Source organism: Aphidius gifuensis, linkage group LG2 (assembly GCF_014905175.1).
Source record: "Aphidius gifuensis isolate YNYX2018 linkage group LG2, ASM1490517v1, whole genome shotgun sequence".
NCBI classification, from domain to species: domain Eukaryota; kingdom Metazoa; phylum Arthropoda; class Insecta; order Hymenoptera; family Braconidae; genus Aphidius; species Aphidius gifuensis.
In genome coordinates this window covers 29,872,344-29,892,738 of record NC_057789.1, presented here as the reverse complement: position 1 = coordinate 29,892,738, position 20,395 = coordinate 29,872,344, and the positions used below count along the sequence as shown (strand labels likewise).

General features: G+C 25.4%; 6 protein-coding genes across 8 annotated transcripts; 2 read left to right on the top strand and 4 right to left on the bottom strand.

Annotated features, from left to right (window-relative positions):
• The first annotated feature begins 26 nt into the window (after positions 1 to 26).
• LOC122850286 (mediator of RNA polymerase II transcription subunit 28) lies at positions 27 to 4,531 on the top strand. The gene is made up of 4 exons (XM_044149443.1): positions 27 to 455; positions 525 to 870; positions 971 to 1,167; positions 2,852 to 4,531. The coding sequence occupies exons 1-4, from the start codon at positions 396 to 398 to the stop codon at positions 3,131 to 3,133; spliced, it is 885 nt and encodes a 294-aa protein (XP_044005378.1). The 5' UTR covers positions 27 to 395; the 3' UTR covers positions 3,134 to 4,531.
• Positions 3,782 to 10,953, bottom strand: LOC122850267 (cytosol aminopeptidase-like). The gene is made up of 5 exons (XM_044149399.1): positions 10,826 to 10,953; positions 10,088 to 10,203; positions 5,761 to 5,924; positions 4,737 to 5,684; positions 3,782 to 4,643 (listed from the first exon to the last, which is right to left on the bottom strand). Exons 1-5 carry the CDS (start codon positions 10,910 to 10,912, stop codon positions 4,414 to 4,416), a joined length of 1,545 nt encoding a protein of 514 aa, XP_044005334.1. The 5' UTR covers positions 10,913 to 10,953; the 3' UTR covers positions 3,782 to 4,413.
• LOC122850247 (E3 ubiquitin-protein ligase COP1-like) lies at positions 6,028 to 9,184 on the bottom strand. The gene has a single exon (XM_044149368.1). It carries the CDS (start codon positions 8,931 to 8,933, stop codon positions 6,783 to 6,785), a length of 2,151 nt encoding a protein of 716 aa, XP_044005303.1. The 5' UTR covers positions 8,934 to 9,184; the 3' UTR covers positions 6,028 to 6,782.
• A 172-nt stretch (positions 10,954 to 11,125) lies between the features above and the next one.
• Positions 11,126 to 13,456, bottom strand: LOC122850258 (pre-mRNA-splicing factor Slu7). Its single transcript, XM_044149388.1, has 2 exons — positions 12,218 to 13,456; positions 11,126 to 12,139 (listed from the first exon to the last, which is right to left on the bottom strand). The coding sequence occupies exons 1-2, from the start codon at positions 13,042 to 13,044 to the stop codon at positions 11,206 to 11,208; spliced, it is 1,761 nt and encodes a 586-aa protein (XP_044005323.1). The 5' UTR covers positions 13,045 to 13,456; the 3' UTR covers positions 11,126 to 11,205.
• LOC122850243 (transcription elongation factor B polypeptide 3) lies at positions 13,445 to 17,182 on the top strand. 3 transcript variants are annotated; one of them, XM_044149360.1, is made up of 4 exons: positions 13,445 to 13,558; positions 13,956 to 14,169; positions 14,392 to 16,265; positions 16,352 to 17,061. In XM_044149360.1, exons 2-4 carry the CDS (start codon positions 14,042 to 14,044, stop codon positions 16,429 to 16,431), a joined length of 2,082 nt encoding a protein of 693 aa, XP_044005295.1. In that variant the 5' UTR covers positions 13,445 to 13,558; positions 13,956 to 14,041; the 3' UTR covers positions 16,432 to 17,061. The 3 variants fall into 3 exon arrangements, with proteins under 3 accessions (XP_044005295.1, XP_044005296.1, XP_044005294.1); XM_044149361.1 differs by having other exon boundaries at positions 13,449 to 13,558; positions 13,950 to 14,169; XM_044149359.1 differs by having other exon boundaries at positions 13,453 to 13,558; positions 13,892 to 14,169; positions 16,352 to 17,182.
• Positions 17,183 to 17,527: 345 nt separating this feature from the next.
• On the bottom strand, positions 17,528 to 20,361 carry LOC122850256 (TAF5-like RNA polymerase II p300/CBP-associated factor-associated factor 65 kDa subunit 5L). Its single transcript, XM_044149384.1, has 7 exons — positions 19,758 to 20,361; positions 18,950 to 19,677; positions 18,461 to 18,877; positions 18,227 to 18,374; positions 17,986 to 18,154; positions 17,742 to 17,919; positions 17,528 to 17,651 (listed from the first exon to the last, which is right to left on the bottom strand). Exons 1-7 carry the CDS (start codon positions 19,830 to 19,832, stop codon positions 17,528 to 17,530), a joined length of 1,839 nt encoding a protein of 612 aa, XP_044005319.1. The 5' UTR covers positions 19,833 to 20,361.
• Positions 20,362 to 20,395: the final 34 nt, after the last annotated feature.

The window sequence follows — 20,395 nt, the reverse complement described above, 5'->3', positions numbered from 1 at the left end:
GCCGTGGCCCCCAAGTGGCACAAATTGCAACTATTGTTTGTCAAAAAAAAAAAAGAAAGAAAAATCAATAAATAAAAATTAATAATAATTACTCAAAAACATGTTTACCGCAGTGAAAAGCATATTTTTTATTTTTTTATAAACAATACCAAATAACATAAACAATTGCATATCTAAATATCCAAAAAACAGTATAAAAAAAATAATATTTCTCAACAACAATGATTTTTCATTCTACATAACAATATAACATTGCCTTATCACATTTGTTATTTAACCTATAAAAAAAAATCAATCAATGATTTTGTAAAGCAAGTTATTAATTAATAATTGTTATTTATTTTTATTTATTTAATATTACTTTGTGTTAAAGTTGAATTAATTTAATTATTAAAATGGCAACACCAACAAATGGAAATGGAAATTTGGTGGATGAATTTGAAGAAGCATATCAGGTAAAAAAAAAATAAATGCACAATAGATAAATAATTAATGGAAATATACTAATTAATTTTATATTTTAGCAATGTTTAAATATACTGACAAAAGAAGAGGGTTTAAGCAACAATAGTATTGGAAGTGGTTTAGCAATAGACAAAGATGAGTCTCGAGTTGAAGTTGAACAAGTAACACTACGTTTTATTGATCTTGCTCGTCAAATGGAAGCATTTTTTCTTCAAAAAAGATTTCTCTTATCAGCCCTAAAACCAGAGGTTGTCATTAAAGAAGACATAAGTGATTTAAAAACAGAATTAACAAGAAAAGATGAATTAATAAAACGACACTATGAAAAAATTGCTGTCTGGCAAAATCTTCTTGCTGATTTACAAGGTTGGTCAAAATCACCAGCCCAAGGACCAGCACCAAATGGTAAATAATCATTGCCATTCTTCATATTTATTTTTATCCTTTTTCTTCTTAATTTTATTTACAATAAATAACTTGAATTTTATGTGCTGTCTTTTTTCAGGAATGCCAAATGGAAGCCAAGGTCCTCAAGTACCACCTGGTCCAAATGGAGCAAGTCCAGCAATGCAACAACAACAACAGCAACAGCAGCAACAGCAACAACAACAACAGCAGCAACAGCAAATACTTCAACATCAACAACAATTGCAACAACAACAACAATTGCAACTTCAAATGCAGCAGCAACATCAACAACAGGTATTTAAGTAACAACGATTCCTCGATTCAAACATCAAATTTTTCATTTAATTAAAACACATATATATTTATAAAGAAGGAAGAAGAATCACCCGGCATATTTATTGAAAATATTTGATGATAAAAATTTAATAATTTATTGATACAACGAAAACACAAATATTTTTTATGCTTGAATCTCAGTTAATTAGTAATTGTTATAAAAAAAAATACTTGAATATAATATATTTAAAATTATAATTAATTAGCAGCTTGCACAGGGGGGTGGTTTAAAATTTAACATTTCTTGTAAATATTGATGATGAGTGAATGATTAAAAAAATTAACTAAATATGTGTGCATGATTTAGAGCATGATTATTAAAAAAAAAAAAAATAATATTTACTGTGATTTAAAATCTTCCAGTCATTTAAAAAATTAATTGCAATATTGCAAATAATATTGAATTGAAAATTTATTAAAAATTCAGTGCCTTATAAAGCAAATTAAATTTGGATAATTAAAAATTAAATTCGAGTCATTTTGAATATTTTTTTTTTGCTAGATTTTTCATTTGTTTATTTAAATCGTAGATGAAATTTATTCGGTGCCAAATTGTACTGTTATTTGTACAGATAAATCCAGCCAAATAATTTTTTTTTTTTCACTATAAAAGTACTATTTCGATTGAGACAATAATTAAAACGAAAAAAAATAATGGAGGTTCAATTTAGAGAAAATAATTCTGAAAATAGAGCAAATAATTATCCGGAAAAAAATATTTATAATTATTATTTTTGTTTGTTTGTTTATTATTATTTTTTTTTTGATTGATCACTGTTGTTGTCACTGGTGTGGTTGCTGGTTGTTGTTGTTGTTGGTTTTTTTTTTTTTTGTAAATTTGTTCGTTTATTTGATTTTTTTCTCTGCACAACCATCTCACAATCATTTGCTTTCTTACCCATGATACTATTAATTTTTTATTCCTCTTATTTTCATTGTTTCAATTAAAAAAAAAAAACATAAAATTTCTATTATTTTTCTAACAACTTCTATCAATTTTTCTGTACTTGATTTAATTTTTTTCTAAGTTAAAAAATGATTACTAAAGTTGATTTTTGCATGTGGTTATTAAAAAAAATAAATTGGTGAACGTTGCGATTCTTGTTTAATATTATTATTAATTAAAATAATCAATAATAATTTAATGTAAAAATATATATTAAAGAATATTATTCAAGTTATAAAAAAAAAAAAACTGTCGTCATATATGAAATTATATAAAATTTAATAATTGATTTAAAAAGTAATCACATTGTTCTCCACATTATGTTGTTCAACAGTAGATTTTATCTGTAGAATAAAAAAATATGCTCTTTTCATGGTAAATCATTGTGCTTTCTTTCATTTAAACCTATCTTTGCCAATTTCCAATCCCTTCATAAATTAATTTAATTATTTTACATTCATTGGGAAATATATTTGCATGTTTTAAACAAAGAAAATTTTTTCCAAGTAGAATTATTATATTATTTAAATTGAATGAATGTTTATAAAAATCAATAGAAATAAAAAATAAAACAAAAATATAAATTTTACAACAGAAAAAATTAATAAAAAAACTTTATATTTAATTTAAAATAATTAATAAATTTAATAATAAATAAAAATATTAAAAATTGATATAAAAAAAATTTTGAATCAGGTGCAGGGAGGTCAAGCAGCAGTACCACCAGGTCTCCAAGGTGTCAATGTTGGTCAACAAGGAATGTTTATGAGCCAAGGTGGTGTTGGCGGTGGTCGTGTTGGTGGTGGTGGTTTTACAAGTGGTGGTAGTGTTGGTATTGGTGGTGGTGTTGGAGGTGTTGGTAGTGTTGGCGGTGGTGTTGGTGGTGTTGTTGGTGTTGGACAAAGTTCACTACAAGGACCACTTGCATTTTTGGAAAAAACAACTAGCAATATAGGGATGCCAGAGAGACGAAGTTGACGGGGAAGGGGGAGGGGCAGAGGAAGGGGTCGAAGTCGTGGGAGAGGAAGGGGTCGTGGTTTGATTAATCCAATTAATAATACAATTATTAATCCAATTAATAATCCACAATCCATCCTTGATCCCACCGACCCTTCATCCTATGCTGCAGCTGTTGCTGCTGTATCCTCGCCTCTTCCTCCTCAACAGCAATAATATTTCGCCTCTCGGTATCTTAATATTCATACATTTTTTTTTTCAATTATTATTTACTTCAAAACATTCCTGTTTTATTTTTTTTTCTATTTTTTTTTCTTATTATTGTTTTTCCTTAAAACCATTCAAATAAAAAACTCAGATTTATTTACAATTAAAAAATTGTATTTATATTATTGTAAATAAAACTGAGATTTTTATATGAATTTTTTAAATATAAATATTGTCTTTTGTATATATTATTATACAATTAATTCATTACTGTGTACTTATCTTCAAAAACAAAATAATATTTTTTAATTTTAATTATTCTTTGTTTGTAAAATTATGGCTAATTTAATTGATAAGTATACAATAATTATAATTAAATGTAAATTGTTTTTTTTTTTTAATATGGATAATTGTGTGTGTGAGAGAGAGAGCAAGTGTGTGTGTGATTGAATAAATCCAAAATCCTTTTTAAATGTAATTTTTATTTATTATTTTATTACATTTATTATTTTATCATTTTTTTTTTATCATTTATTTTATAAATGGCTTGGATTTTTTATTAAGGCTATTTTCCTTGTCCATTAATCCCATACATGATTTTTTTTTTTTACTTATTTATTATTATAATAAAATTTCAATTTTTATCTTTTGGTAAATTACATATTTTTTTTTTCTCATTTCAATGTTGTTTGTCAATTTTTTTTTTTCTTTTTTTTTCGACTAAATTTATAAAATTTATTTTATATACAACAATACGTAGTTTTTTTTTAGTTTAAAAAAATTTTTTTTTATCAAGTATCGAATTGCTGTACACGGATAAGAAAAGCTCTCACTTAAAAAAAAAAAAGAAAAAAAAAGTTAGTTGAAATTTTTTTTAAAAAAATTTTTAAAAATTGTGCAAAAGTTTTTTTTTTTTTTTGTTAAATATAACAATTGTATGCTTAATTGTTAATTTATTATTATTTAAAAAATTTGATTTTTTAAATTTTTTAATGTTAATTATTGAGTTAATGAATATTTTTATTTTTTAGTTTTTTAAATGCACAATAAATTTATAAATGCATGTGCATCATTGATGGGACTGTACGAGAGTCTTAAGATGCAAATTTCTGGAAGAATTCAATGAGTGTACGTGTTGGTCGTCCAGTCATACCAGGTTGAAGATAACTTATATTTTCAGCACATGGTCCAGCAACACCAGCAATATCTAAATGCATCCATGGTACATCTGTGCTTGCAAATTCACGGAGAAAACCAGCAGCAGAACATGAACCACCACCTTTTGTTTTACTCAAATTATTGACATCAGCTGCTTTACATGGTTCTAAAATTATAAAACAAAAAACAACCAAATGAAAAATAAAATAAATAAATAAATATTCTATTCTATATATAATTTATAAAACAATAAACCAACTTGTCATTTTACTGTTGTAATGTTGCCACAATGGCATTCTCCAAACTCTATCACCAGTAACTTCACCAGATGATCTTAATTTTTCATAAAGTTCTGAGCTTGTTGTAAATACACCAGTTGCTGCATTATCAAGTGCAATTCTAATAGCACCAGTTAATGTTGCAATGTCCATTGTAAACTTTGGTTTAAATTCAGCAGCATAACATAAACCATCAGCGAGTATAAGTCTACCTTCAGCATCAGTATTATCAACAATAATTGTTTTGCCATTCATTGCTGTAACAAGATCACCTGGTTTTGTTGCTGAACCAGATGGTAAATTTTCAGTCAATGGAATAAGACCAATGATATTTAATTTAATATTTAATTGTGCAAGTGCTTTTATTGATGCAACAACACATGCAGCACCACCCATATCAGAACGCATTTCATCCATACCACTTGCTGGTTTTAAACTAATACCACCAGCATCAAATGTAACACCTTTACCAACAATAACAATTGGTGCATCACCTTTATTACCACCATTATAATGTACTTCAACAAATTTTGGCTCTTCAATACTACCACGTGATACTGATAAAAATGAATTCATTCCTTTAGCTTCAGCCCATGCTTTATCATGAACAATAACTTTAACACCAACATTTGTTAACACCTCTGATACTTGTTGACTAAATATTGTTGGTGTCATTAAATTTGCTGGTAAATCAGCTAATCTTCTTGCCCAATTTTGTGCATCAGCTTTTATTTGCCCAATTTGCCATGCTTCAGCTCCATCATCTCCATACAACGAAATACTTGGAATTATTTTTTGCTTTGGTGGACTTTTAAATTCTTGGAAAACCCAAGTTGAAAGAGTTGTACCTTCAGCAGTAGCTTCAGCATTTCCCATTGATTCAATATCAATATTTCTAATATCAACATTTTCAAGTGCACTACAAGCAGCTGTAATTAAAAATTTTAAACAATTAATTAAATTGTATACAAGAAAAAAGTAAATAACCAATTGCCCAATTTATACCTGCTACTGCTGCACGAATATTTTCTCTTCCTTCATCAATTTCTTCGAGTGGATCAACACCAACATTTTGTTTTCCAAGACCAACAACAGCAACACAAGTATGCTGACTTCCTTCTATACCCCAGAATATTCTTGTTTTTGATTTTTTAATTTTTGGTCCAGCTCTTTAAAATAAACATATTATATTTTAATCAATAAAAACATCATCATCATTAGTCAAATTAAATTAGCAAAATTATTTGGGCTCAATAAAATCAACGATAAATATAGTTTACTAATTCAACATCAATCCGTAAATTTATTTATTAATTACATCTTAATTAATCTACGGACATCAGAACTCAAATCATCAATAAATGATTCACTAAAATGTGCTTAGCTATTTTCAATTTAACAAATTAATTTGCATTCAAAAATATATCTACTATTTCGTTTGTTTTCCTCCTCTTTTTTTTTCATTGACACATTTTGATACACCTGCTATCTTACATTGTTTTTTTTTTTATCATTCATTTACATTTTTTAAAATATTTTTTTTTTGAACAACAAATTTTTAAATTTATACAACTACTTATGTATTATTTTATGTATCACGAAAATAATTTTATTTTCAAACATCTATAATAATATTTAAGAGTCAAAATAATCATCAACATATTGGCACATATTTTTGTTATGTTTTTTTAATAACATAAAAAAAAAAAAAACAAACTATTATTGCTAATATTTAATTTTTAATTAATTTTAAACAATTAAGCATTTTGATATTCTATTTATTTAATTAGCTAATAGCTTATTATTATTTAAATTCGTTGAACAACAATTTGAGTATTTTTTTTTTCTAAAAATAATTTTAAAACTCAGCTAAAAAGATAATATTTATATAAAAATATTTTTAATACAAATAAAATAAAAAAAAAACGAACAAATAGTCATCCCACCCCTTGAGGCCCTTGAGCTTAAGTAAATTAAAAACCAAAAAAATAATTATAAATGAAAAATACAAGTCAAAAGTAGTCGATTTAAACAAGTTCAAGAATTTTAATGATTCCTTGTGAATTAGCAGCAACAACAACATTTGAATTTTGTCTCCAACAAACAGCTGACACAAATTCATTTGGATCTTCTTCTCTTCTTTCAGCCAATTCCAAAACACTTCTAACAGCATCAAATTTATATGAAAATAATTGTTTAGTTAATCCTTTATAATAAACATAAAGTGCATTATTTTCTGATCCACATGCAACATAATCACCATCAGTTGCTAAACCAACAAAATTTTTTTCATTAACATGTCCAACAAATGAACGTAAACAATGTGGATTATGTATATTCCATACTTTTAATTGTGAATCAGTACTTGCTGATACAATTTCTTCTTTATTTATAAATTTAACATATGACACAGCTTTTCTATGTCCTTTAAATATACACAGTGCTTCTTTCATATTACGTAAATCATAATAATGCACACAATGATCAGCAGAACCAAATGCCAAATGACATGAACTACGTGGATTAAATTTAACACAACATACATTTGCTTTAGCTTCTAATGATGCAACTGAATGTTCAATATTTAATGACCATAATTTAACTCTAGCATCATCAGAACCAGATGCAATTAATCTAGTATCAACATCATTAAAATCAACAGACCAACATCTTTTTTCATGTTCTTGAAATGCTTTTGTACGTTGTCCAGTTGTTGCATCCCATACAGTAACTGTACCCTCATAATCAGAACTTGCTAGCATACCTTTATGATATGAATTCCATGATACACATGATATTTTTGAACTTGATATCATTTCAATACATGGATAATGTATATCAACACTATCACGTATTACAGAACCATAATCAAATACTTTAATACGTTTTGTAACACCAGCAATTGCAAAAAATTCATTATCTTTATCAAATTCAATACTTGATACTATTGTTGAATTATTAAATATATCTGATGAATAATTTAATGTTGCCAATGGACGTAATGAATTGTATCTTGAAAATTTTACAAGATTTTCACGAAATATATCAAGACCACTATTAATACCACCAACACCACCATGTACTGTATCAATTTTTGTTTTTTGATTAGCTGCTGTTGCTGTTGTTGATGCTACTGTTGATGATGATGATGCTGTTGATGCTTGTCCTAATAGTATATCTTTAGCTCTTGCATCAAAATAACATTTAACAAATTCATCAAAATGTGAATACATTCTTTTACGACGTATTGCTAATGATGATATATTTGAATATTCACATTTTTTGTTGTTTATATTTTTTTGTTGTTGATTTTGTGGATCATCAACATCATCATTATTATCATTATTATCATCATCATCATTTTTAACCATATTTGAATCAATAATATCAATTAAATCAATCATTTCTTTTCTAATTGCTGATATTTGTTCAGTATCATTGACATTTGTTTTTTTAATATCTTCAATTTTTGGACATTTATTTTGTACATCACGTAATATATTTTCAACTTGTTCCATATCATATTTAATAATTTCAACTTCTTTTTGTAATTGATTTTTTTGTTCTTCTTTTTGTATTAATAAATTTTTTAAAAATTCATGTAATAATTTATTTTGTGATGCTGTTGATTCAGCTTCAAGTAAATTTTTACGTTGTGTTAATACTTCAAGCATTATTTTAACATCTGGTAATGTTAAATTTGCTGATTCTGTTTTTATAAAATCACGTAAACCATCATTTATTGTTGAACAACAATTGTCATTTATTGTAAAATTATTATTTATAATATTTGTTTTATTATTAATATTACAATTACCAACTAATTCAAAACCTTTTATTTTCATACGATATTTTGATACTAATTCATTTAATAAAAAATTTGGAAATATATCTTGTTGTGATAATATAAAACTACATTTTGGACAACGTCCAGTTGTATCAATTGTTTTGATAATACATTGATAACAATATGTATGACCACAACGTGTTATGTGAGCTTCATTTATAACTTCAAAACATATTGGACATAAATAATCATTATTTTTATCTTCAACAGTACCACTCATACCATGTAACACATTTGTTGTTGATGTTTGACGTTTTGTATTTATAATTGAACCACTTGGTACACCACCACCACCAACACCACCACTACCACCAGGTGTTCCACTTGACATTTTTATTATTTAATTTAATGTTAAATTATAATATATTTCTAATTGTCTTTCGTAACTAAAAATAAATATAATTATTTATTTTTCTTTTTTTTGGATGATTTAATAGATTTAATTTTGGGGTTAGAATACAAAAATTTAATTATTTTATTTATTTTTTTGTACGCTTTAAAAATGAGCATTTAGCATTATTTTTTTTTTGCTCGTTATTTATTTATTTATGCTCTGGTTTTAATCGCGATTAATCAGCCTAGCCCCTCCTGAAACAATCAAAATGATGCCAGTGAGCTTTTTGACATAAACTACTAATTCTCGAATTTTTTTTTATTTGGAAAAAATTATTTTATATATGTCATATGAAATATAGAAATAGTAATAATGATAGAAAGATTTAATAACAGTGAATAATATACATTTTAATTTTTACAAAATTAAAAATAATAATTTATCTTGATTGTTTAAACAATAACAAAAAAAAAGCTCAGGCAGCATTGTAACAATTGTTTCAGGAATTTGCTTTCAATGCATCATTCTCATGTGACGAATTATCTTATTATTATTATTTTAAAAATCATCAGTAAGATGATATTTTAATTTCCAAGTAAAACAAAGGCTAACAATAAAAAAAAAACAATTGAATTTTTAATTAAACAATTTTTAAATTTATATATTCAGCTGAATAAAAATAGAAATCAATTTATAACATTTTTTTTTTTTTCGATTTTAATTAATAATAAATATTTGAATTTATTTATCAATTTTGTTTTTTTTTCTTTATCATTAAAATATAATATAAAGAGAGATTATTTTTTTTTATTATCAATTCAACTTATCTAACAAAGTACCAAAGTAAATTTTTATATTATTTTTTTTATCATCAAATAAATATCCAAATGAAAACGAAAAAAAAAAAAAAAACATAAATTGAATAACATAAATAATATGAGTGATTTAAATAGATAATAATAATAATTAAGTTAATTATTTATTTATTTAATTAACAATGTAAAATTATTATTTAAACAAAATTTATTTTTTATTTTTTTGAATCATTAGTCTTTGTTGTTGTCGTTTTTTTATCATATTAAAAATAGTTTTATTTATTATTATTATTATTATTATTTTAATGATTAATAAGTGTAATTAATTTTACTTACAAGGCAATGTTTGCCAGTAATTTTCCATTAACAAGCTCGTTGTATTTGGCAGCTGTTGGAGTCAAAACTACGTCATCCTTGTTTTCTCCTTCATAAACTCCAAGAATTAAACCTTTCTGTTTATTTATAACAAAAAAAAACAATAATTATATTACAATAGCCATTTTTTATAAACAATATTAAGTAAATTAAATAAATTTAAATCTTATCTTAAATTATATTTAATGATATATCTAATAAACACTAATTTCAAAAAAATATTTACTAAATTTTAATTGATTTTTTTGTTTAACCTATTTTTTAAACAAAAAAAATTTTATCAGTGACATCAGCACTGATAAAATTGTTATTATTATTATTCATTTTTTAAAAGATATATTTTTTATTTTTTTTTTAAACCTGTTTTTATTTTTAATCACCATTTTGATAATATTTTTTTTACCTTAACAAAAATATGATAAAAATAAAAGTCAGATATCTTTTAATTTATTTTTTTAATTGTTTAATAAATAAGTCATTCAAAGAATTGCGGGACTCAGTTATATGCCCACCGAAAAGAAAAAAAAAAAATGATTCTAACACTGGTGCCAAATGCCAATATCATCTGCTACTTTTTTTTTTTTTAATGCATTTTTGTTTTGGTAATTGAACTATGTTGATTAGCCGGTATTAAATAATATATTTTATTTGTAAATTGAACATAGATAATATTAAAAATATAAACAACAATTCATTTACCTTCATTTTTAGACAGCTTGATGAAAAAAAACGTAACCGTGAATTTGCTAGACGCACTGTTTTGGAGCCGAGAAGAAACAATGCCATTGCAGCAGTTGCTGGGGGTTAAAGAAGGAGGGAAAAAAAAAAAAAAATACACTCGGCTAAGAAGTTTAGGAAGATCGGTTATGATCGTATAATTTCGCGCTAGACATGGCTGCCTTCTAATATAAAATTTAGTTGCTGAAAATTACAACAGAGAATATCAATTTAAAAAAAAAAATACTTCATCAAATGATGTAAAACAACAACAAAAAATTATTACAATTAATCATTAAAATTTATTTTTAAATTACACTAGCTGTTATTTAAGGAGATTATTGTTATTTATTTGTTTTAAATTACATAAAATTAGCCATTGGATCTTCATCTCTTCGTCTTTTAATTTGAAAAGCTTCAACTTGCTCAGCAGTTGGTTCCTTTGTATGGAACATACTGTTGTATGGTCTTTTTCTTTCATCCATATTCAACAATTCATTAGCTTCTTTTTGTGCTTTTTCCTCAGCTTTTAATGCTTTTTTTAATGGATCATCATCATCATCATCATCATCAGCATTATTCTTTTTCTTTTCTTTACGTTTTTCTTTTCTTTTATTTTTTTGCTTTCTTCTTTTTTTCTTTTTTGATGAATCTTTATTACGTTCAGTCTTGCTTCTAACATCATCAACATCATCATCATCATCATCACCTGAAGAATTACTACTCAATTCTCTATCAATTTTTTTAGCATCATCATCAACAACAGCATCAACTGCAGGTTTATTGGATGTTTTCTTTCCACCAACTACTTGAGCAGATGCAACTGCTTCCTTGCCCACTTCACCAACACAATATGATTGTTTAAGAAATGAATGACAACATGCATAGCCCCATTTGCCAGACTGCCAAAATGAACCCCAAACAGATGTATGATTATTTGGATAAATATCTTCTTCATAACTTGAACGTACTGCTTGTTTTTCTTGTCCTTTTAATATTTTTCCAGCACGTGAATATTCAGTATAATTTTCTGATTGTGAAAATAAAAGTGATGGATCTGGTGTTTCAAGATGTTCTTTACCACCATATTTATCAATAACACTACCATGTGCTTTATTTTTAAGTTCATCTCTTTTTTTATCATATTCATGATGTAACATTTCAAGTTTTGTTGGTTCAGCAAGAAGATGAACATCAACACCTTTTTCATATGCTTCCCATGCAAATGATTGTGCTGTTGCATGTTTTTGTGTATCACCAGAAAATCTTACAAAATTTTCACCTTGATAATCAACTCTGTAATGAAAATAAATTAATATAAATAAATAATATATAAATTAGATATAAAATAATTGAATAATAAATAATACAAACTCTTGTTGAATTTCTTGATGTGGATTATCTCTCATTGATCTTGTTTTTGGATCATAATAAGCTGAATTTGGATTTAAATTACGTAAATATTTTGCAGTATCTTCACGTATACGTAAATTTCTAACAGTAATACGTTGTTTTGAATCAACTTTAGTACCAGGCATATCAACTTCATCAACATATTTATCTTCATCTTTATCAGAATCTTGATCATCATCTTCAGCATTTAGTTTTTCAGCTCTCATTTGTCGTTTAACTGCTTCAATTTTTTGATGTTCTTCAACAACAGCTTTATATTCAAGTGGATCAAAACCAGCCCAACGATCTCTTTTGCCATCATAATCTAATGACAATGTTGGCTGTTCATGATCATCAGCTGATATTATTTTTGAGCCATATTTTGCTGGACGTACACGTTTTGGTTCAAAACAATCTTTTACTTTATGTCCTTTAGCACCACAATTTTCACATGCACCTTTTGTCCATTTAACTGACAACTGTTTTGTATTAACACCACGTTTATACCACTCATCAAGTTTACTATGTTGTGTTTGTTTTTCTGGTTGTGGTCTTTGATGTTTTAATGTTGGTCCAGATGCACCATAATACCATGGTGTTGAACTAATATACTGTGGTATATGTGGATTAATATCTTTACCCTCTTCATCAACAGCTGCTGGTGCTGTACCAGCTTTTCTAGCTTCTTCAAGTTCTTTAGCTTTTCTCCAATCTTCTCTACTCTTTTTTTTTGGCTCATCATCTTCAAGTGATTTTGATTTATTTTTTATTAATTCTGATATTGGCACATTTGCCAATGTGTTTGACATTTTTATTTTTTTTTTAACACTTTAAACACTTTAATTTTTATTATATTGTTTATTAATTTTATTGTTTTTTTTTTGCATCTGTATGACGTATGTTGTGTAGGTTAGGTTGACATCGTCATTGAAGAGAGAAGAGAGAGAAAGTATCTACCAAATAATCCAAAATTACATCTAGAAAAAAAAAAAAAAAAGAGAAACTAAAACTCGAACAATTAGGATAAATAAATAAATAATTATTTATTGTTGTTCTTTTAATTTAATTATAATAATAATAGCTTGAATGTTCTTTTTTTTTTTAATTAAATTTTAATTTTTTTTTATTGAATTATTGACGTCACACACACTGAGACTTGTCATTGCTGCATTGTTTTTTTTTTTTCTAATCATTTTTTTTTGACAGTACAATTCCGACTTTAGCAGTGACAACAGCTGGCATTTATTTAGCAATATGAACGTTGTCAGTCAAATAACATCTTATCAACGAAAAATTGAAAAATCCACAGACGACGAGTCACGAGTAAGTTAATTAACATTATTAAATAAACAATTAAAACAAATATCCAACTATCCAGTCAAATAATTTATGTTAATTGTTATAAATTTAAAAAATGTAAATTTATAACCTAAAAATAATGATGAGCTTGATGAATTTGTCCGTAAATTTTGACCTCCAATGTCGTATAAACAAATTATTTAAAATCAATAATTAAATTGAAATTTTAATGATCATTATTGATCATTTATTTGTTGATGATTTGATGAAAAATGATTGTGTGCTCCATGTATGAAAATATGCTCCAGTTTTAATGATGTAAATTTTTTTTTTTTTTGTTACTTGCTTGTCAATTAGATATTACATTGTATTGAAAAATTATACAAATTACCAGTAACAGTACAACATTTGCAAGAAACAGGTGTTGGTAAAACTGTCAATGCATTGAGGAAATATGATGGAACAGTTGGTGATGCTGCAAAAGCTCTTGTAGCTAAATGGAAATCAATGGTTGCTGATGAAGAGAGTAGTGATGACGATGATGATAATACAACACAAGATCAACAAGAAAGATACAGTGATAAAGATTCAGACTCTGGTGTTGATAAAAATCCTAATTCTAAAAAATCATCAAGGTAATTTACAGAAAAAAAAAACAATTATTTAGCTAATAAATTAATTCCAGTTTTAAATTAAAATTGTATTGAAAAAAAATGATAAAAACCAGATCATAATTTTTCTTGAAAACCAGTTTGGAAAGTTTGAGTCATTTTTTTTTAAATTCATAATAAAAAAAAACGTTTTATCAAGAAAATAAAGATAAAGATAATTTATAAAATTAATTTTTTTAATTACAGAAGTCATCATGCTAGTGAACCACGTGAAAAAGAAAATAGAAATTCAAGTAGACATGAATCAAGTAGACACACAAATAGACAATCATCATCAGACCATTCAAAATCTCGTGATAGTAAAAAAGAAAATAATAGTGAACATTCAAGATCATCAAAATCATCGGAATTAAAAAGTTCACGTAAAGACAGAGAACATAAAGAATCATCACGTGATAAAAAAACATCATCATCATCATCAACAACAATATCAACATCAAGAGATGATAAACATAGAGAAAAATCATCAAAAAGAAATTATGATAGTAAAGACATTGTCAATGGTAATGATGATAAAGAAAGAAAATATAGAAATGAAACGACAAAATCATTTAGTGAAAAAAGAAAACAACCATGTATAACATCAGATAATTCTGATGATGATGGTGGTGGTGGTGGTGGTGGTGGTCTAGGTGGTGATGGAGATGATGGGAATGATGATGATGATGATAATAACTCAAACTGTGATTTACAAAAAAAAAAAATAAAAACAGAATTATATGATTCACAAATAAGTAAATATCGTACTAATAATGAAACAACATCCAAAGATTCATTTAAAAAAGATAAATCACATAAAGAAAAAGATAAACACAGACATACCAGTGATAAACATAAATCATCATCATCATCAACATCCTCATCATCATCAACAACAAAAACAGATAAAATTAATAATAAAAAATATGATAATAAAGAACCATCAACATCATCAACAAAATTACATCACAAAGATGAAAAATCAAAAGATAAAAAATCACATAATAAAGATAAATATAAAAATAATAAAGATGATGATAAAAAAGATAAGAAAAAAAGTAAAAAAAAATATAATGGTGATGGTGGTATTGATTGTAATTCTGGTGCTAGTTTTGCTGAAGCATTAGGAATGTGTACAAAGACATCTAAGAAAAAAATTATGTCACCAACAATAAATACAACATTAAATATTAAAACAATTAAATCAGAACCAGGTACATCAACATCATCAACAACAACACAATTAGAACAAACAACATGTTCATCACCATTATCATCAACACATGGTAAAATAAAAGTTAAGACTGATTTATTATCAAAAGATGAACCATTATTATTACTATCACCAAATGTTAAATTACCACCACTTGTATCAAGTGTTGATTTAGCAGCAACATTACCAGAAACAAATCCAAATTATAAACCATTACCAACAAATTACATGAATATTATGAACAAAGAAGAAGAAAGTAAAGCACTTGGTAAAGTAATATATGCTAAAAATACTAGAACAAAAGTATATTCTGGTAATAAAACTGGTTATACAAGTGTACCAAGTTTATATGATATTTGTATACGTGTGTTGATTGAAAATATTGATGCACTTGAAGTTACTGGTGGTGTACCATATGATATATTAAAACCAGTATTAGAACGTGCAACTGTTGATCAATTATACATGCTTGAACAACATAATCCATATTTAATTGAGGACACAGATATATTATGGAAATTTCATTGTAATAAAGAATTTAGAAATAAAGAACGTAAAGAAGAAGAATTAGAAAGTTGGAGAAATATGTATATGAGATGTTTGGATGAAAGAGATGAAAAATTAAAACGTTTAACTGAAAATATTAATAAATCAAAGGAAAAATCATTACCAGTTAGATCAACAAAACTTGCATATGTTGATAATATTGTTAAACCACCAAGAAATGTGTTGAGAAAACAAGCAAGATATGGAACAAGTTCATCTGATTCAGCATCAGATATTAAAAAAAAATTACTACTTGGTGGTGCTAATTCAGGTACGAATATTGCTGTTTCAGCACCATCATTGTCACGTATTAAAACATCATGTAAGTTTTATTGTTAATTAATTATTTTGATGTTTAATTTATCTATATGTTAATTGTATATTTTGTTTTTTTTTTTTTTCTTTTAGCTTCTTCTATTGTTAAAAAAAATAAAGCTCCTTTGATGATGAAAGCACTGCAACTCATCAAGAGCAGGTACAAACGATGAGCTGTTTATTTTCTGGAGAAAACTTTCATGAACAATATACTATTACCCTGAATTTTTTAAAAATTAATTTCAATTATTTCTTCTACTTCTAATGGAGTAGAAGGATTTTTTCATTTTATTAATTTTGTAAATAATGCATGAGCTTAAAAATTTTTTGCAAACACTAGTAATTTTTTTTAAAAAACAATTTATATTATTTAAAAAAAAAAAAAAACGATTGAGATAAAATTTTAAAAAATAATTAATTGAGTGAGAGTGATTAGAAAAAAAAATTAATTTTAAAAAAAAACTATTAAATGTAATCGATATGTATTTGAATTAAATATATGTATAAATTTAAAATGAATTTTAAAATATTTTTTTAGAGAAATGAAGAAATTTTAGCTGGAATTTTTCAAAATTACGTGTAACTTTTTTTTGGACATTTATTATCAAAATAATAATTATCGTTTGTTGGTTTTTTTTTTTTTTTTTTTTTTTATGCAAAAAAATGATACAAAAACAATTATTTATTATTAACAGTTATTACTAATTTATTATGAGGTAGTGTATTTTCTAATTTTTATTATTTCAATGACAATTTGGCTAAAATGACAAAAAAAAAAAAATAATAATAATATCTGAAAAAAATACTGATTTGAGTTTTATTTTCTTTTTTTTTTCTTTTTAAATTAAACAATTATTTTTCAACACTTTTTTCTATTGTATTCTTATTTATCATCGTTAACATTTTTTAAATTTTATTGAGTTTAACAGCCAGCGATGTTTAATTATTTAAAAAAAAAAAAATCAATATATTAAAAAAAGTACTACGTGCTTGTCAATCGTCGTGTATCAATTCATTTTTTCCATGAAACATTAACCAAAATAATATTTATCTAAAATCTTATTTTTTCCCAATTATTTAACTTAAAAATAATAATAAAAGTTTGATCTTGATTTGAAAAAAAAATCGATTACTAATTTCATCAAAATGCTCATTTAAAATTCACTCATCACTGGATATATTTTTTAAAATTAATTAATTGATGATTATTATTTTTCTTTTTAATATCAGTCTTGTTAGCAAATTGATGTTTTTATTTATTTATTATTTCTACACTGTTCCTATACACACAAGAGAATTATTTTTTTTGTGATATTGAAGAGACAAGATACTTGAGCAATTTGTTGTAAACACTTGGGGAATTTCTACATCGCCAGTTGAATTTGTAATGCCACTAAAACAAATAAAACAAAATAAAATAAATATTAAATTATTGAAAATATTTTTTAATACTTAATTAGGCAAATTAATTAAATTAACTAACCCACTGTTGATGTATTTTTGTGATGACCATAATCTAACAACACCATCAATACTAGCACTTGCAATATATTGTCCATCATGACTCCAGTCTAAATTCATAACAGTATCTTGATGCCCTTTGAGCTCAGTTAAAATAGCATTTGTTGATAAATCCCATATTGATATTGATTTGTCATCACCTTGAATAACAATTAAATTAATAAACAAATAAACAAACAAAATAAATATTAATTTAATAAAATTACCAGCTGCTGCCAAATATTTTCCATCAGGACTAAATGCTAAACTATAAATTGTTGATTGTGCACCAACATAAACTCTTAACATATTACCATCATCTTTATTCCATAATCTAATTGATTTATCAGCTGAACCAGTTGCCAAATAACGAGCATTTGGATGAAATTTAATACACTGTAATTATAAATTTAAAATTAATATAAAAAAAATTAATTAATACATGATATTATTGAATTAGATATTTACATTAACATCCAAAAAATGTCCAGCAAATACTCTAAGTGGAAATTTTCTATCCAGTGACCATAACTTGGCTGTTTTATCATGTGATCCAGTCGCAATATATAAATCAAATACACTAGTATCCATACACCAAATTGGATAGTTGTGACCACTATAAAAAACACAAATAAATTTTATAAATCAATGCCAAGATGTTTGCCTTGTTAATATTATTAATATAATTTGATTTAGTATTACTTGTAAACAGCTGCACAAGAATAATCATTTAAACGCCAAGCTCTCATATCTTTATCACTTGATACTGAAATTAAAACTTCTGAATCAGCAATAAATTTCATATCATGAATAATATCAGTATGACCACGTAATATAATTGCACCAGATTCTTCAGTTTCATTATCATTATCATTATCATTATCAGTATCAGCAGCAGCAGCAGCATCATCATCATCATCATGAGTAGTAGTAATAATATTATCATCATATGTTGATGATCTACTTGTTGTTGGTAAATCACATGATAATTTTATTGAACATGCACGTAATTTTGGATTCATTAAAACTGTGTCACCTATACCCCAAATACGTATTTCAGATGTACTAAAACCAGCTATTAATTTATCCATATTTGGTGTTATTTTTGCACAACTAGCACTGTAAAAAATAAATAATAATAATAATCAATTATAACTAAAGATTATAAAGTATAAAATAAGAATAACATACTTTTCAGTTGCATTATTAACAGTAAATACTCTTAATGGTTGATAGGAATTATTTCTAATCAATCTAATTGCTTCTTGTAATTCACGCATTTCACGATCAACACCAGTACCAGATACTTGTTCAACATGTCCATTGATAAATAAATCATTACGAATATTTTTATCACAATTATCATCATCAATTGGATTAATATCAATTTTTTTAATAATTGTTATATGTATATTTATAATTTGTATAATAATAATATGTCCATGTTTTGTTAAATATTTTTGTAAACATAAATGTGCATCATCAGACATATCAACTTTATATTTACGTGTTCTAAATGCATTAACAAGTGGTCTTAGTTCAATATCTTGAATTGAAAATACACTTGATAATTCTTCAATAAAATCACGTTCTGTATCTGTTAAAAAATCATTTTGATATGATTTTAAAAATTGTATTGCTGCTTGAGGATTACCAGCATGTAACATTTCTAAATAAAGATGACAAAATACTGGATATAGTAAACTTTGAAATTGAATTTTAAGCTTTTCATCATTCATTGAATTTATCCAATTTTTTAACCTTTGGTAAGCTTGATCAGCAGCAACAACATCATTTGTTATTGCTGTAAATATTATTGAATTATCTCTAGCAGTTGCACTCTCAGCTTTAGCAGTTAATGTCATTTCTTCACTTGTTCTACTACCAATACGTTCATTTTTTCTAAACAAATCAATTTCCTAAAAAACCAAAAACAAATTAACTTAATCATCATCATCATCATTAAAAAATTGGAGCAAAATTTATCGAAATAATTTACCTGATAACGACGACGTTTCAAGTAAGATTCAACTGTTGCATTTATCATATCGATTTTATTTCTTTTCATCTTCATTTATCACAATTAATATAAACTAATTAATCATATTTTATTACACAAAAAAAACAATTGTTAATAAATGAGCGGTTTCTTTTGACGCCATGATTTTTAAACATGCCTGTAATCAGCACCAACAAAACAATTGTAACTCGACATTATCAACATCATCAACACAATAATAATTATCATCACAGATTAGCACAATCATAATATAAATTATATCTACATTTATATTTTTTTATATCAACAACAACAACAACAACAATATATTCTCAACTGTCTTTTCTATTCATAACAAAGCTAACCATCAAATTTTTTTTCCCTCGACAATATATTGTTTATTTCATATATTATTATGAACAAGTAATTTTTTTATTTTTTTTTATTCTATTTATTTAATACACAACAATTGTTTATTTATTATTTTTTAATTTATCTATTTGTTTACTAAATAATATTGTGTTTATGCCAACATACACTGGGTCATTTTTTTTTTTTTTATTTCAATTAGTATAAAAAATAATAATATAAAAAAAAAATAATAAAACACTTTATGAGAGAGAGAGAACACATACACG

Bases quoted from the DNA above. Each gene is read 5' to 3' on its own strand.
- LOC122850286 (XM_044149443.1), top strand. From the start codon at position 396: ATGGCAACACCAACAAATGGAAATGGAAATTTGGTGGATGAATTTGAA. The intron at 456-524 runs GTAAAAAAAAAA...TTTATATTTTAG, and splicing joins AATTTGAAGAAGCATATCAG to CAATGTTTAAATATACTGAC. The intron at 1,168-2,851 runs GTATTTAAGTAA...ATTTTGAATCAG, and splicing joins AGCAGCAACATCAACAACAG to GTGCAGGGAGGTCAAGCAGC.
- LOC122850247 (XM_044149368.1), bottom strand. From the start codon at position 8,933: ATGTCAAGTGGAACACCTGGTGGTAGTGGTGGTGTTGGTGGTGGTGGT.
- LOC122850267 (XM_044149399.1), bottom strand. From the start codon at position 10,912: ATGGCATTGTTTCTTCTCGGCTCCAAAACAGTGCGTCTAGCAAATTCA. The intron at 10,204-10,825 runs GTAAATGAATTG...ATAAATAAACAG, and splicing joins CAAGCTGTCTAAAAATGAAG to AAAGGTTTAATTCTTGGAGT. The intron at 5,685-5,760 runs GTATAAATTGGG...TTTTAATTACAG, and splicing joins TATTCGTGCAGCAGTAGCAG to CTGCTTGTAGTGCACTTGAA.
- LOC122850258 (XM_044149388.1), bottom strand. From the start codon at position 13,044: ATGTCAAACACATTGGCAAATGTGCCAATATCAGAATTAATAAAAAAT. The intron at 12,140-12,217 runs GTTTGTATTATT...TTTTCATTACAG, and splicing joins CATCAAGAAATTCAACAAGA to AGTTGATTATCAAGGTGAAA.
- LOC122850243 (XM_044149359.1), top strand. From the start codon at position 13,490: ATGAACGTTGTCAGTCAAATAACATCTTATCAACGAAAAATTGAAAAA. The intron at 13,559-13,891 runs GTAAGTTAATTA...CTTGTCAATTAG, and splicing joins CCACAGACGACGAGTCACGA to ATATTACATTGTATTGAAAA. The intron at 16,266-16,351 runs GTAAGTTTTATT...TTTTTCTTTTAG, and splicing joins GTCACGTATTAAAACATCAT to CTTCTTCTATTGTTAAAAAA.
- LOC122850256 (XM_044149384.1), bottom strand. From the start codon at position 19,832: ATGAAGATGAAAAGAAATAAAATCGATATGATAAATGCAACAGTTGAA. The intron at 19,678-19,757 runs GTAAATTATTTC...TTGGTTTTTTAG, and splicing joins TGAAACGTCGTCGTTATCAG to GAAATTGATTTGTTTAGAAA. The intron at 18,155-18,226 runs GTAAATATCTAA...TTATAATTACAG, and splicing joins GACATTTTTTGGATGTTAAT to TGTATTAAATTTCATCCAAA.